Raw genomic sequence first — 15,199 nt, forward strand, 5'->3', positions numbered from 1 at the left:
GTCCAAGTTCAATGAATTTGACAAAGCTGTCTAGGTTCAACGTATCTAAGGTTTCCCCTTCGCTTATTTGTTTTTCCTGTGTTCATGCAATTATTAGTTGAATATATTAAATTGTCACCGGTGATGCTTGATTCAGATAGAAACTTATCCATTACACGTGATGGCACTAGTTTTTTTGGTTTTGATGTTACTCTTAGAGATATCTCAAATTATATATCCACGTTTTAAGATTGAAGAAAACGATTTTGTGGGCTTTATTACACAATCTGGGCCGAACTTTGATTCGTGGTTATAAACCTGCTAGGTTTTGTAACGTGGTTGAACACTGATCAACGATCATATATCGGATTGGTAATTTAGTGCACAAATTGACTATATTCCTTATTGAATCAGTCCAGGTGTCGTAGTCTAATTTGTGTGTGCCTTTTTTTTGCCGTCTACAGTTTTAATAACCATTTCCGGTTCACCTTTAAGCTTATATTTTACAGTAATCTTGCATAAATTTCAAACTTTTACACTTTTAATAACCATTTCCGGTTCACCTTTAAGCTTATATTTTACAGTAATCTTGCATAAATTTCAAACTTTTAGACTCTGTATATGAACAAGGCCTCTGTTGGAAAAGTCCAACCTGAGGTCTGAGACTCTTTAGGCAATGTCATTGCTTTAGGCAAAGTCATTGAACCAAGCAGAGAGCTGACCAATAAGGGGACAAAATATTGACAAATTGTGGTGAGTGAAGCTAGTCCATGGTTCTGCAGGTTTCTTATCAAATTCACAAATTCATGAGGGAAATAGTTTTGGATATGAGAAAGAAACAGTATGACCAATGTACATTACCTACTCACTGAAGAAAGAAATATACATTTGCACTAAAATGGCCATTTTCTTTGGTTTCATCTTTACCTTGATCAAACAGCTTGATTCAAGCTTTGCTTGACTTTATAAAATGTTGTTTGTTATAGGCTTATAGCTATTGAGATTCAGAGACCATAATAGTATCCGCAGATTTTGTAGTTTCCTAACTTGTTCTCAACCCTAGAAATTATCTTCTCTAGAGTATTTGAGATACTCCAATTCCACATGTTTTTACATGTGAGAGCTTTGCTTATTTACCTGCCGGGCACATTGCTTAAATGTGAAGTATTTTATGTCTAATAAACACTTCCTTTGATTTTCTTTAAATTTTGTTTGATCAGACGAATGCACAACATTTTTTTTCTCCTACCAGGAGTCACTTATTTCTGAGTGCCTCTGTAAGATTCCTTGTTCCTATGTTTATCTACGTGGCTTTCAAGACACTACAAAGAATGAAACCAGAGCGTTTATGATCACGCTATATAGAAAAAATCATTCTACAAACACAAAAAAGATATGGATCTTGCGGTTTTATGTTAGTTATTACTCACCTTTAGGAAGACTTGACAACTGATGAATATTCATAGGATTGAAAGATCTAAGGGATGATGATATATACACGTTTTGCAACAGACATGCGTCCAAGTTTTGTTCCCATTTGGTCGTGCGTGCAGGTTTGTCTTTCTTTGACCGCTTCTAATTCCATAGATCGTGCAGTATTGTCATTTTGAGTTATTAACACATTTAACTCTATATTATTTTATATGATTTAACGTTGACGCTGATTATTATATTCTACAACAGCCGAGAATCTTTAGGAACGTGCATCCAAGTTTGAGAAAATCAGTGACGATGGTTTCATCTCCGCGCAAAGGTCAGCTCTTTTTGGTCTTCTCTACGTTTTCCTCAACGTGTAAACATGTCACTAATTGACACATTCAGATTAAAAAAAAACGAAAAGGTAGAGTAAAATTGGAGAGAGAGAGAGATACGACTTTGGAGTTTCTAAACCGTTTTATAAAGATGAAGCACAAAGAGATATTAGATGTTCATAATTAGTAAAAGTGGGTTTCTTGACCCATAAACAATGTTGTTCCCACCTCTTCGTTCGTTCTTCTTCCTCTTCTTGTTGTCCTCCGCCCTTTTTTTATCACAGATCAAAGCAGACCACGACGATGAAAGCGGCTTGGGCAGTCATATCAAAGTAGACAAGCGTCTAAAGTTTGAGAACCCGAGCCTACGTCAAGCCTACATTGCTCTTCAGTCATGGAAAAAAGCAATCTTCTCTGATCCTTTCAACTTCACAGCTAACTGGAATGGCTCGGACGTTTGCTCCTACAATGGAATCTACTGTGCTCCTTCTCCTTCATACCCGAAAACCAGAGTCGTTGCAGGCATTGACCTCAACCACGCTGACATGGCTGGTTACTTGGCTTCCGAGCTTGGTCTCCTTTCTGATCTCGCTCTATTCCATCTTAACTCAAACCGTTTTTGCGGTGAAGTACCTCTCACGTTTGATCGCATGAAGCTTCTCCACGAGCTTGATCTTAGCAACAACCGATTCGTCGGTAAGTTCCCTAAGGTTGTCCTCTCTTTGCCTTCCCTTAAGTTCTTGGATCTCCGCTACAACGAGTTCGAAGGCAAGATCCCGTCAAAGCTCTTCGACAGAGAGCTCGACGCTATATTCTTGAACCATAATCGGTTTCGGTATGGAATTCCCACGAACATGGGGAATTCCCCTGTCTCCGCTTTGGTTCTTGCGGACAACAATCTCGGAGGATGCATACCGGGAAGTATTGGTCAAATGGGGAAGACACTCAACGAGCTTATCCTCTCCAACGACAACTTAACCGGTTGTTTACCTCCTCAAATCGGAAACCTCAAGAAAGTGACAGTTTTCGACATCAGTTCAAACAATCTACAAGGTCCGTTACCATCTAGCATCGGAAACATGAAGAGCTTAGAAGAGCTTCACGTGGCTAACAATGGCTTCGCGGGAATCATTCCTCCAAGTATCTGCCAGCTTTCAAACCTTGAGAACTTTACTTACTCTTCCAACTTCTTCACCGGTCGTCCCCCTGTATGCGCAGCTGGTTCGTTAGTAGACGCTGTGGTGAACGGCTCCATGAACTGTATCATAGGTTTGGCTAGTCAAAGATCGGCTAAGCAGTGCTCATCTCTGCTTGCTCGTCCTGTTGATTGCAGTAAGTTTGGATGTTTCAACATCTTCTCTCCACCACCACCCACGTTCAAGATGGCACCCCAGTTCCGGACACTTCCTCCACCGGTTTACGTGTACTCATCGCCCCCACCACCGTCATCCAAAATGTCGCCTACTGTCAGAGCATACTCTCCTCCACCACCACCGTCGTCCAAGACGTCGCCAAGCGTCAGAGCATACTCTCCACCACCGCCTCCTTATTCCAAAATGTCCCCTACCGTTCGAGCTTACTCTCCACCACCGCCTTACGTATACTCATCACCGCCACCGCCTTACGTATACTCATCTCCTCCACCGCCTTACGTATACTCATCACCGCCACCGCCTTACGTATACTCATCTCCTCCACCGCCTTATGTATACTCATCTCCGCCTCCGCCATCACCATCACCGCCACCGCCTTACGTATACTCATCTCCGCCTCCACCGTACGTATACTCATCACCGCCACCGCCTTACGTATACTCATCACCGCCACCGCCTTACGTATACTCATCTCCACCGCCGCCTCCCTCAAGTCCACCCCCACCGTGTACTGAATCGTCTCCGCCACCGCCTGTTGTATACTACGCACCCGTGACACAAAGCCCGCCACCACCACCACCGGTATACTACGCACCCGTGACACAAAGCCCGCCACCACCATCACCGGTATACTACCCACCGGTAACACAAAGCCCACCGCCACCGTCGCCTGTATACTACCCACCGGTAACACAAAGCCCGCCACCGCCATCGCCTGTATACTACCCACCAGTAACACAAAGCCCGCCACCACCATCGCCTGTATACTATCCGTCGGAAACACCAAGTCCTCCACCACCAACTGAGTACTACTATTCACCAAGCCNGGTAACACAAAGCCCACCGCCACCGTCGCCTGTATACTACCCACCGGTAACACAAAGCCCGCCACCGCCATCGCCTGTATACTACCCACCAGTAACACCAAGCCCGCCTCCACCATCGCCTGTATACTATCCGTCAGAAACACCAAGTCCTCCACCCCCATCACCAGTATACTATCCATCGGAAACACTAAGTCCTCCACCACCAACTGAGTACTACTATTCACCAAGCCAGTCTCCGCCACCAGCAAAGGGATGTAACGAAGGGCATCCACCACAAGCATCACCGAGTACTTACGAACCAACTCCTGAATATTCATACACATCATCACCACCACCGTCTCCTGTTTCCTACCCGGAGACGTCTCTTCCACCGATTCCAAGTGTCTCGTATGATGCGTCTCCTCCTTCTCCTCCGTCTTACTACTAGTTTTAAACCCCCCATTGAGTAAAAAAATGCATTCTGGCCTTATGATTAACGACTACTCACAATTACATTCTTTTGGCTGCGAGACTTTAATTTGTGTGTTTTGTTGATTTTTAAAGAAAGTTATTTTTCTTTCCATATATATTTTTTCTCTTCTTTTGGATATTTTGTTATCTTTTTTCCCCCTAACACAGCTGCATTAGCAGCATTGGAGAGTATATAGGTTTCACTTCAAAGTTCATCTGTCAATTATTATCTCTGTATCTGTTACTAAAATGTTCTGTATAAACAATAATGATAAATATTAAACTTAAAAATAAAATTCTCTTATCTCAAAACTAAAATAAACTGTCATCTTTGTATTTTTCATATGACGTCAACTTCTCAGTCATCATCTTAAGAACGGCAGCTTAAAAGAATCTAAACGCTACCTACTACTTGGAAATAACTGTCCTCTCTCTTTTATCTCTTCGCTACTGAGAGATTTGGGAATTTAGCTTGGGAAACTTCGCCGGAGAACTCATACGTCGTCGTTTTTTAGTGTTTTTATTCGTCCTGTCCATGGCGTTGTTGAAGTCCTTTATCGATGTTGGTACAGACTCACACTTCCCTATCCAGAATCTCCCTTATGGTGTATTCAAGCCGAAATCGAACTCCACTCCTCGTCCTGCCGTCGCTATCGGCGATTTGGTCCTGGACCTCTCCGCGATTGCCGAAGCTGGACTTTTCGATGGTCCGATCCTTAAGGACGCTGATTGCTTCCTTCAGGTTCGTTTTATCGATTCCTGTTAACTCGGATTACTATATAACCCTCGGAACTGATATTTTTCTCAAGTTTGCTCCATGGTTAAAGTTGGTTAGTAGCTCTGTAATTGCGTCGCTGACCAAGTTCACTGTATTATCCAATCCCTTTTAGCTCGATAAATTCGGATGTTCTACTAAATTGCTGGGTTTGGTGTGATTTTTTACCTTCTTTTATGATCTGATGGTTATAGTTGATTGCTCACACAGTCACACTAAGCTACATGAGTGGTGTAGGGTGATGTTATTTATAAGGATCAGGTTCTTGTTCATGGTCTAGTCTATTTCTTCTTGTTGTTAATGTTTTAAGTTTCTTTGCTCTGTGTTTACAGCCTAATTTGAATAAGTTCTTGGCCATGGGACGTCCTGCGTGGAAGGAAGCGCGCTCTACGCTTCAAAGAATCTTGTCATGTAAGCTCTGTTTGATCTTATTGGTTTTATGTAAATTATGCGGACTTTGTTATTTGGCTTTTAAGGTTTTGGTTTTGGTATGTTTTGGTGTAGCTAATGAACCCATCTTACGAGATAATGATGCTTTGAGGAGAAAGTCATTCTATGAGATGGTTAGTACTGAAACAAAAATTGTTCCTGAAACAGGCGAGATGAGATTGTTTGAAGCTATTTTGGTTAGGATTTTGTAGAGTAAAGTAGAAATGATTGTTCCTATGGTGATTGGGGACTATACAGACTTCTTTGCATCTATGCATCACGCAAAGAACTGTGGACTTATGTTTCGTGGACCTAAAAATGCGATAAACCCAAATTGGTGCGTTTAGATTACTTTTGAGTTGAGAGTTTCTTCATGTAATGGTCGAGTGACTCTGCAAATTTTACATGACATTACTATGTTTTCCAGGTTTCGTCTTCCTATTGCATATCATGGAAGGGCATCATCTATTGTCATCTCTGGAACCGACATTATTCGACCAAGGTTAGGAAATTGTGTGTTTATTATCGGTTTTCTTGGTTCTTATACTGAGAATGGTTGTTAAGGATTCACACGTCATATTAAAAGTCATGCGTCATGCAAGACTTGATGCTTTGACAAGAAAAATAGTTGTTCTTAATTTAAAGGCTTTATAAGATATTCTTACACTGAAACTGATATGAAAAAATTGATGATGAAGTGCTAAAGTCAGTTGTTTTTCCCCTTTTCTTTTTGTATCCTTCCAGAGGTCAGGGCCATCCACAAGGAAACTCTGTCCCGTATTTTGGACCATCTCAGAAACTTGATTTTGAGCTTGAAATGGTAAGCATCCGATGCCTCAGTTGTGTGGATTTGCTTAAGAATGATTCAGTTGATGCTATTTGTTGTTAGTTTAAGTATTACACCATTGAAAATCTCTTTTATCACATGATATTCAGGCTGCTGTGGTTGGTCCAGGAAATGAATTGGGAAATCCCATTGACGTGAATAATGCAGCGGATCATATATTTGGTCTAGTATTGATGAATGACTGGAGTGGTACTTACTTCATTATAGTATTCTTTGAGTTATCTTTAACTTGACCGTGCATGACCTGTTTTATGGAATTTTTGTTGTTATAGCTAGGGATATTCAGGCGTGGGAGTATGTGCCTCTTGGGCCTTTCCTAGGGAAGAGTTTTGGTAAGAAATAAGTATTCAAGATTGATATTTGGCTTCAAAACGTCTGTTTCATTTATACCAGTTGGAGTATTTGAGTAAGGAACTTCAGCCAATGTTGATTTGTTGTGTTGTAGGGACTACTGTATCCCCTTGGATTGTTACCTTAGATGCGCTTGAGCCTTTCGGTGTTCAAGCTCCCAAGCAGGTTGGTACTCGGCATCACATTCTTTTTGTGCCATGCAATCATTGATTCTCTAAGCTAAGATATGATTGTTGCAGGATCCACCTCCATTGCCATATTTGGATGAGAAAGATTCTATAAATTATGACATCTCTTTGGAGGTAGCATCGTGGAGTTTAATATTTTTCATTTTCACTATCAACTACAAATTATGGTGGATTAAATAAAAAAGAAATACCATGCTTCTCCGCTTGTAGGTTCAACTGAAACCTTCCGGCAAAGATGATTCTTGTGTAGTGACAAAGAGCAACTTCCAAAACTTGTGAGTTCCTCCTCTATAGTCTCTTATCTAGTTCTCCATATAATTAACACAGTAAGATTCCAACTCTTTTTAACTTTTCTTGACAGATACTGGACCATAACGCAGCAGCTAGCACACCATACCGTTAATGGTTGCAATTTAAGGCCTGGTGATCTCCTTGGAACCGGAACCATAAGCGGACCGGTAAACTCTTTCAAACTGGTTCTCTCCTCATGCGACGACTAAAAACATAACAAGGACATTTGATTCTTGATTCTTAACGCAGGAGCCAGATTCATATGGGTGCCTACTTGAGTTAACCTGGAACGGACAGAAACCTTTATCACTCAACGGAACAACTCAGACATTTCTCCAAGACGGTGACGAGGTGACCTTCTCAGGTTTATGCAAGGTAAAAGACTACTGTATAAGCTAACTAACACAAGTTTCATTTTTTTTTTGTCCCAACAAGTCCAAATAATTGTGAACTTGTTGTATGATATTTTGCTTAACACTTGTTAATCAAACTACGGCGATGATTGGTGCAGGGAGATGGTTACAATGTTGGATTTGGAACATGCACAGGGAAAATTGTACCTTCACTCCCTTGATCTGCTCTCGCCGGTAAACGTACCTTTTATCACATTAATAACTATTTTCCTTATAACCCTGACTTATTAATATTTAGACCCCAATAATAATTAATTAGATCATTTTTTCACTTTATTTGCAGGAAATATGGTGAAAGGAAAGATTTCCATAAGCACGATTACGCACTTGGGTTATGGAGTATGATGATTAAGTAGATAACCCCATCCGATTAATAATAAAATTATCTCGATATTGGTGTAATGGATGTTATTGAATGTTTTCTTTTATAAAGAAAGACAACGGAATATTAATAACTTTCTATATAAAAGCGATTATCATCGAGTGGTAAGTAATGTGTCCTTTAGTAACGGTCGGTCACAAAAACTTTGAATAATTTGGTCTTTTTACTCTTACAACTTAATAGTGAGAGTGAGTTATATGAGTCAATAACGACCACCGTCAGAAAAATTCTCATCCAAATCAAAAACAGGAAAAGAAAAAAAATGAAAAGTTCAAAAAAATTCTCATCGTCGGCAACAACCACCACCGTTATCCACACTTTTTACAATGACCATAATACCCCTCCAGCTCCATCAACCAAACAAATCCCGATCGAAACTCCATCACCGGCGGCGAAATCCACCGTCCAGACTAACTCCTCCTCCACCGCAGCAGCAGCAGCAGCGAGGATCCAGTCTGGCTACCGTTCTCACAGGATCCGAAACCTATACAAGACAATCTCATCCGTCAATCGAGAAGCGAATCGTGTACAGAGCATGATCCAACGGCAAGACACGGTAGACGCCATTAGAACCGATGAGAAGGAACGTCTTCGGATGAACGAGATTCTGATGTCTCTGCTTCTGAGACTCGACTCGGTACCTGGTTTAGATCCGTCGATCAGAGAAGCTCGGAGAAAAGTGAGCCGCAAGATCGTAGGGATGCAGGAAATACTCGATTCGATCTCTGAGACCAAAGACGAAATTCAGTGGTGGAATTACAACGATCTCGGAGGAGTTGACGGCGGACAAGTCGGCGGCGGCGCGTGGCCTTTGTATTGGGAAGAAGCGGTGGAGGAGGAGATGTGTAGAGAGAAAGGCGGTGAGGAAATGGAGAGGTTCTGTGCTCAGTATTTGGGTTTCAGATGTTTCCAGAGATTTCTCAGAGAATGACCACGGCGGTAAAAAAAAATTAATCCGGTGTGTCGCGGTGAATGATTAGAGCACCTTTCTCTTTTTTGTTTTACTCCGTTTATGTTAAAATCACGAACGAATTATATCTTTTTGTATGTATGTGAAGTGGAATACGCGCCGTCTTGCATCCATGAAAAACGTCGCGTAGTTTCTAAATATAGTCATGGATCATAGGAGAATTCGTTTCCAAAGTCCAAACTCAAATTTGGGCCCATTTTAATGCTAGAAGAAATCGTGTTAGTAGTAACACTCGTTATTAAAAGATAAAAATTCAATAAACTCACGTAAGTATGTGATTAGTAATACTGATTATATATGAACTGTACGGATTAATCAACATGTATAACATATATAAAGGTTAAACTACAAAAGATCCAGCAGTTGATACATTATTATTACTTCCAAACATCAAAGAGGGGATTAATTAATAAAAGTCGATTGTTACGATTTCCTTAAGCCGCACAACTACACTTACACCTGGAAACGCAACGTTTACACTCGAACAACGACGGCTTGGCCGTGGTGTCGCAACTACACGTGGTGGTGCATTCCCTCTGATTCACACCTCCCCAAAGGCAACGAGCCATGCATCGGAGCACCGGCACGCACTTAGGACAAACGTAATTCATTTGCTCCGCCATGCATGTCTTGCAGCTGTTTCGTGACGGTGGATGCCGGCAGACACTACCGGAGCCGGTGGCGGCGGTGTCTCTCGAAATCGATAGCAGGATTATGAGGAAGATGAGAGAAGAGAAGAGGCTTTGAAACTTGTAGGTCTTCTTCATGTTGGAATTTGTTTTCGGTTTGTGTGTGAGAGAGAGAGAGAGAGTTGAAATTAGTATCTTCTTCGAGAATGATATTGGCTTTATTTATATAGAGGTTTATAAGAAAATAGTTATATAATATCAGTCTATTGGTTACTTGGTTAGGTTAGGTTCTCTAGTGACTTCCACAAGAGTTAAATACGAGATTGATAGTGCTGTGCACCAAGGATGCATTTAAGTGAGGCATTCATTATTTGTTCTTGAAGTGTGCAATTTCCTTAAATGCATTCTTCTTGATCAATCTCATTATTTTTTTTCAACCATTTAAAAATAGTTTTTTGTGACACAGAAATATAGTAGAAAAATGTGTTTGACAGAAATCTATAATCCCTAACGATGACGTAGTCAATTTATTTTACAGCAAATAAATTCATGTTATATTCTTGCATCTCGAAACAAAGTATAATTCAATCGATCTCTAGCTAGTTTGCAAAATAAAATATAACCCGAAAAAAGTAACATACAGAAAACCAAACAAACAAATTGTCTATATCAAGTGAGATGACGAATCATCAAAAAAAAAATCAGGCGAAGAACTCTATGAACAAATATTAAATTATGAAAGAATTTGAATTAAAGAGGTAAAAATATGTAAAAAATGATGTACATATATGTATTTTTTTTTCTCTCTTCTTCCAGAAATTAAATTATGTGGTGGATCACACCCAATTCTTTCGAATGTCGAAGTTGTAGTTGTTCTCTAAGTAGCACTTATTATCGTCATCGACAAACTGAAAATTGTTAGAAAGACAATAATAAATCCCTTTATAAACCAGCAATATCTACAAATTGCCGTAAACTGATGTTTTTCTTAAACTCTTTTTTTTTTTTTTTTTTTTTCATTACTCTATATAAGTTGTAACTATTAATATATCGAAAATGCAATAAGTCCTCAGTCAATTATATTCAAAACTGTTAGTTATTAGAGTGTTGGTACCTTAGATTTAACGGAATAGGAGCCTCTAACAAGGAAACCAGAGGGGGCAGTTTCCTCAAACATGACATGATTGTAAGGTTCCGCCTGTGGACTAAACGTCCCTAGCATCTCCTTTCTACTATACACTGTTCTCCACAAAGAGTTAAAAGAAAAAATATTAGACAAAGGCTTCTAAATTAAAGTTTGTGTAATTGTGGAAAAAGAATGTGTAAAAGATAAAATACCCTTAATTCCGGTCTTCCAGATTGTGTTGCTGTACCGTAGGCCGGACACAATGTTGTTGGTGACACGGAAAGTAAATACAAGACTGTACTTAGCGCCTTCTTTGAGAATGAACCATGGTCCTTTCGAAGTCGGTCTTCCGTTTTCCGGGATCGTTAGTACCATGTCCTCTCTTTCCGGTGACCTAAGTGTTAAGGTCAATATCTTTACCACCGGATCCGGAGTCTCTGCATTTACATTTCTACAAATTCTTTGAAAAACAACATTCATTGTGGGCTAGTGAACTCTAGAAAAACAATAACTCTTATCTGTATATCTAAGTATAAAAAAGTGACACATTATTTTCTTGTAATTTTTCACGAAGATAATATTCTTATATGCTTATTTGACGTAAAAAAAATATGGTTACTTGGTCTAGTCTTATCTTACGTTAATTCACTTGATGACAATTAAAGGAGGCAAGAGATATATGGAATTTGAGATGGACTAAAGTTTGTACTCATTGGAAATTCTTTAACCGGATTCATCTGCTATGATATAAACCGGGTATTTACCTCCGACCTCCTCAAGATCTACGCTGCCTAGAAGTTGCTCCTTCCATCTCCTCAAGCTTTCATCATCCTACACATTTTTTTTTAATTATAGAAAAGTGATTAGATTGTCGTTGAGATATGAAAAACAAAATCACCCATTATTACATAGAGGTTTATGAAACCATGATAACATGACACTATGAGAGATCAAAACCTTGTCTTTCTCGAGCTGTTCTTTGAGAGCGATCATGGGACCAAGATCAAGTTTCTTGTCTTCCTCTTCCTCTTCGTCATCATCATCAGTCGGACATATAGAGCTATGGCTGTTTTTCCTGCTTAGCCCTTGTCCCTTTGGCTCTTCTGAAGACCCTTCAGCTTTATTCTCTTCATCTTTCAAACCCATGTTTGCTTTCCTGATCTCTATTCGGTCTCTAATATAATTCGGATCCTATAAATTCTCTATACGGTTGGATATGATTTCCTGGAGATGGTTATGCAACGTAACTGACGAGGATGCAACAAAAAACAATTCAAGAAAGGGGAGACAACTAAAAGACTTCAAAAAAGAGAATAAAGAGTCTAATTATAGGATTTGTTTTTCGTCAAAAAGAATGAGAAGAAAGTAACAAGAAGAGAAATATTGAGAATTATAAGACAACGAGAGAGGGAGAAAGAATTGGTGTATTTGTTTGATGAATGTTTAAATATGGATTTGGGAAGAAAAAGTCATGTGGTGATCCTTATAACTAATTAAGACTTGTAGTCTTCCCGTTCACAGGATTTTATTTTTCCTAAATAGTATAATTTGTACAATATAATTAACTAAATGTACATGCATGCATGCATGTAACTCGATATACGTATTCACGTCTCATATACATGTATTTTTCATCGAGACTAAATGCAATGAAATTATCAAAAAAATATAACTTAAATCGTTTAGAAAAAGAATTTTAACACTATTTTGTCAATAAGAAAAAGTTTTTGTGTAATTGTGTTATAATTGGAAAACATGTACGAGACAAAGATCTTTATCTATAAAATATATAACTGTTGATAAAATATATAACTGCACCATATTATTACGAGTCTTTAGAAATATGTTGTGTGTTTGAGTCCATATTCAAGTTTTTTGATAATAATTAGCAAGAAGTTAGTAGAACCTCTGGAAACTTCTTAAGGAGGAAGACGCATGTTTCATGTTTAAGACACAGCGGCAGGAAAGATTGGTCTAAACTTAGAGGTAATGGAGGAGACTTAAGCTTATCGCTTTGCTCTATGTAATTATTTTGTTATAAACCATCATGAGACAACCAGCGAACCTCATAAGTCGTAGCGATGGAGAGGTATTGGTCTAAAAATCAGGGGTGTTAAAGAGAGAGGGGAGAATTTATCAGTTTAGTTAAGCCTCAAGCCCCAAGTCTAATGATATGAGAACTTTATATCCATGGACCATGATCCACCACTTAGTTGTCACAATATTGTATATAGCATAAAAATGACATCAGGTATAAACGTATAGTCCAAAAATGTACTATATAATTTTGTGTTTTTTTGGCTATTGGTCGAGCAAAATCGGACCTTTTCAGATTAACACTTGTAAATACCCTATTATAAAAAAAAATGGAATTTCGTAAAGGTTCATCACCGTCAAGTTGCAAGTGCCAACTAATTTGGCGACGAAGAGATTCCCTTTCTCTAAGATAAACCTTACAGTATGAATCTTCTACCATCAGATTTAGATCTTCTTTTTAAAATCAACGGTATAAAACCAAACGTTAGAGAAAATATATTCTACAGACACATGTCCTTCACTTTGTCCAGCTTTAACGTTACACATGTTCAAGACATGGGACGTTTATCATAATTGGGACACCAAAAGTGAATTGTTTGCAACGTTCGTTTCAGATCTACATCATAACTATTTATCAATCACGTCGAACAAAAGTATCTATTAATAAAACTTATACCCGAGAAGGAAGGGATATATATGTGTATTTCCTTTTTTTCATACCTCTGAATTTTGGTGATGTCAGTGCAATAGGGGTGATAGATGCATTATTTATGTTAAGATTGTACTGTAGATTTCTATAACTGATCGATATGTCCCTCGGTGTTGACTTATACCTAAGATATCTAACTCTTTTTCTCCCTATTTCTACCTAAAATTTCCAATTTTGTAACATCATCCTTTATGCATTATTGGTCTTTAGTTAATTTTCGGACAAATACATATACACAATCAATGGGACCAATGGCATGGGGGTCATCTTAGCCGTCCAATCCTTTTTACCAGCTTTTCTGCTGGCCATTCTTTACAGATTGTAGTGACTGATGAGTACGTGGCCTGTTGCCTGTATCTTAGCTTTTTCTTCGAAGAAAAAAAACAAAATCATAATCACAATTTGCTCTTCTTATATATTTCCACAAGTAAAAGTAAACCCAAAAATTGACGACAAAAAAAGAAGAAGAAGTAAACCTTAAATATAGATTGTTTTTTTTAACGCAAATAAATATAGATTGTTTTAAGGTTCTCTAAGACCTAAACATTATCTAATGTTAAAAATTGTTAATTGTTACTGATAATTAATAATTCTTACTGCTTGTTGATGCCAGCAACAACGAACATATATAAAACCTAATTAGAGAAAAAAAAATAATGGTAGGAATGTGAATATCATATAAAATGACATTCCGGGTTCTACAAAAAGATTTTAACCTAGGACTTGTCATCTTGCCAATAAAAGAAAAAAGAATAAAATTATTAGAGAAAACATCAATCACACAATTTGTTTTTTACCAGCATCAATATATATGCTTTACATAACTAATCAATCTTTCTAACTGAATGAAAAAAAATTGTAACGTTAATTATATTTTCATACAATAATCTAAAATCATAAAATTAATTTTTATTTTGGTGTGATAAATCATAAAATTAATCAATCTTTATTTAGTTAAAGTAAACTGATGTACAAGGGTCCACATTCATGACGAATCCTACCTGGCTCACACTCACACGGGCCCGCTTTAACTTGTAGCCACGTCATCTTAGTCAAATATAGTACCAATTTAAAAAAAAAAAAAAAATTGAAGTACCAAATTTAAAATAGAGCAGTAGTACTAAATATGTGAAAATTTAAATACGCAAATTTCGATTTCTATTTTATTCATAAATAAAACTATTGATTTTTCAAATTTTGGTTGACTCTAATAGTAGAGATTGCATTCACTTTGGCAGACAATAATCAATCTAGATTCGTTAAACCTGATCAAAATGTTGAAAAGATAATAATCATTATATACACTGATACACACAGTTTTAGCAAGTTCTTTAAACCTGTTTCTTTCGTGGCATGTGATGTAATGTGAAAAATCAAACAAATTAATGGTAGGAAAAATCAAAAAAAATAAAATGAGTCGAAATCGCAAATGATTAGAGCTAGGTTGAATACGCAGAGAGTTGAATGTGACCTCTAAATTTATGCTGTAGAATTCAAACGTTACAGTACCTAGTGAAAAGAACATTTAATGGTAGCTTAATAGCTTTAACTGATGGGATTTCTAAAAGAGGTCAACGTTCACATGAGATGTTGTAACGTTCAGTTTAATTGAGAGTTCAAACGTTAATAGCATGAAAGGTTTGTTGTAACGTTCACTGAGATCGCGCAGAAG

At 38.1% G+C, this 15,199-nt stretch overlaps 5 protein-coding genes across 6 annotated transcripts; 3 read left to right on the forward strand and 2 right to left on the reverse strand.

Moving 5' to 3' along the window:
• LOC104739854 (leucine-rich repeat extensin-like protein 1) lies at nucleotides 1,797-4,670 on the forward strand. Of its 2 annotated transcripts, none has more exons than XM_019236082.1 (2): nucleotides 1,797-3,876; nucleotides 3,928-4,670. In XM_019236082.1, the coding sequence occupies exons 1-2, from the start codon at nucleotides 1,946-1,948 to the stop codon at nucleotides 4,355-4,357; spliced, it is 2,361 nt and encodes a 786-aa protein (XP_019091627.1). In that variant the 5' UTR covers nucleotides 1,797-1,945; the 3' UTR covers nucleotides 4,358-4,670. The 2 variants fall into 2 exon arrangements, with proteins under 2 accessions (XP_019091627.1, XP_010458626.1); XM_010460324.2 differs by having other exon boundaries at nucleotides 1,797-3,744; nucleotides 3,931-4,670.
• LOC104739856 (fumarylacetoacetase-like) lies at nucleotides 4,782-8,164 on the forward strand. Its single transcript, XM_010460326.2, has 15 exons — nucleotides 4,782-5,122; nucleotides 5,488-5,566; nucleotides 5,660-5,718; nucleotides 5,797-5,921; nucleotides 6,012-6,086; nucleotides 6,329-6,404; nucleotides 6,521-6,620; nucleotides 6,704-6,763; nucleotides 6,877-6,947; nucleotides 7,022-7,084; nucleotides 7,181-7,245; nucleotides 7,332-7,428; nucleotides 7,511-7,636; nucleotides 7,773-7,848; nucleotides 7,958-8,164. The coding sequence occupies exons 1-14, from the start codon at nucleotides 4,916-4,918 to the stop codon at nucleotides 7,833-7,835; spliced, it is 1,266 nt and encodes a 421-aa protein (XP_010458628.1). The 5' UTR covers nucleotides 4,782-4,915; the 3' UTR covers nucleotides 7,836-7,848; nucleotides 7,958-8,164.
• LOC104739855 (BAG family molecular chaperone regulator 5, mitochondrial-like) lies at nucleotides 8,235-9,187 on the forward strand. The gene has a single exon (XM_010460325.1). The coding sequence runs from the start codon at nucleotides 8,319-8,321 to the stop codon at nucleotides 8,985-8,987; it is 669 nt and encodes a 222-aa protein (XP_010458627.1). The 5' UTR covers nucleotides 8,235-8,318; the 3' UTR covers nucleotides 8,988-9,187.
• LOC104739857 lies at nucleotides 9,338-9,924 on the reverse strand. Its single transcript, XM_010460327.2, has one exon. It carries the CDS (start codon nucleotides 9,791-9,793, stop codon nucleotides 9,461-9,463), a length of 333 nt encoding a protein of 110 aa, XP_010458629.1. The 5' UTR covers nucleotides 9,794-9,924; the 3' UTR covers nucleotides 9,338-9,460.
• LOC104739858 (rho GDP-dissociation inhibitor 1-like) lies at nucleotides 10,447-12,213 on the reverse strand. Its single transcript, XM_010460328.1, has 5 exons — nucleotides 11,739-12,213; nucleotides 11,546-11,612; nucleotides 10,994-11,218; nucleotides 10,770-10,894; nucleotides 10,447-10,563 (listed from the first exon to the last, which is right to left on the reverse strand). The coding sequence occupies exons 1-5, from the start codon at nucleotides 11,925-11,927 to the stop codon at nucleotides 10,492-10,494; spliced, it is 678 nt and encodes a 225-aa protein (XP_010458630.1). The 5' UTR covers nucleotides 11,928-12,213; the 3' UTR covers nucleotides 10,447-10,491.

This window comes from Camelina sativa, chromosome 14, assembly GCF_000633955.1.
Source record: "Camelina sativa cultivar DH55 chromosome 14, Cs, whole genome shotgun sequence".
NCBI lineage: Eukaryota > Viridiplantae > Streptophyta > Magnoliopsida > Brassicales > Brassicaceae > Camelina > Camelina sativa.

What these genes read in the sequence shown, in the direction of transcription:
- LOC104739856 (XM_010460326.2), top strand. Translation starts at nt 4,916, where the DNA reads ATGGCGTTGTTGAAGTCCTTTATCGATGTTGGTACAGACTCACACTTC. An exon ending in ACGCTGATTGCTTCCTTCAG is followed by an intron (nt 5,123 to 5,487) that starts GTTCGTTTTATC and finishes CTGTGTTTACAG; the next exon opens with CCTAATTTGAATAAGTTCTT. An exon ending in CCGGAACCATAAGCGGACCG is followed by an intron (nt 7,429 to 7,510) that starts GTAAACTCTTTC and finishes TTCTTAACGCAG; the next exon opens with GAGCCAGATTCATATGGGTG.
- LOC104739858 (XM_010460328.1), bottom strand. Translation starts at nt 11,927, where the DNA reads ATGGGTTTGAAAGATGAAGAGAATAAAGCTGAAGGGTCTTCAGAAGAG. An exon ending in AACAGCTCGAGAAAGACAAG is followed by an intron (nt 11,613 to 11,738) that starts GTTTTGATCTCT and finishes AAAAATGTGTAG; the next exon opens with GATGATGAAAGCTTGAGGAG. An exon ending in CTGGAAGACCGGAATTAAGG is followed by an intron (nt 10,895 to 10,993) that starts GTATTTTATCTT and finishes TGTGGAGAACAG; the next exon opens with TGTATAGTAGAAAGGAGATG.
- LOC104739857 (XM_010460327.2), bottom strand. Translation starts at nt 9,793, where the DNA reads ATGAAGAAGACCTACAAGTTTCAAAGCCTCTTCTCTTCTCTCATCTTC.
- LOC104739855 (XM_010460325.1), top strand. Translation starts at nt 8,319, where the DNA reads ATGAAAAGTTCAAAAAAATTCTCATCGTCGGCAACAACCACCACCGTT.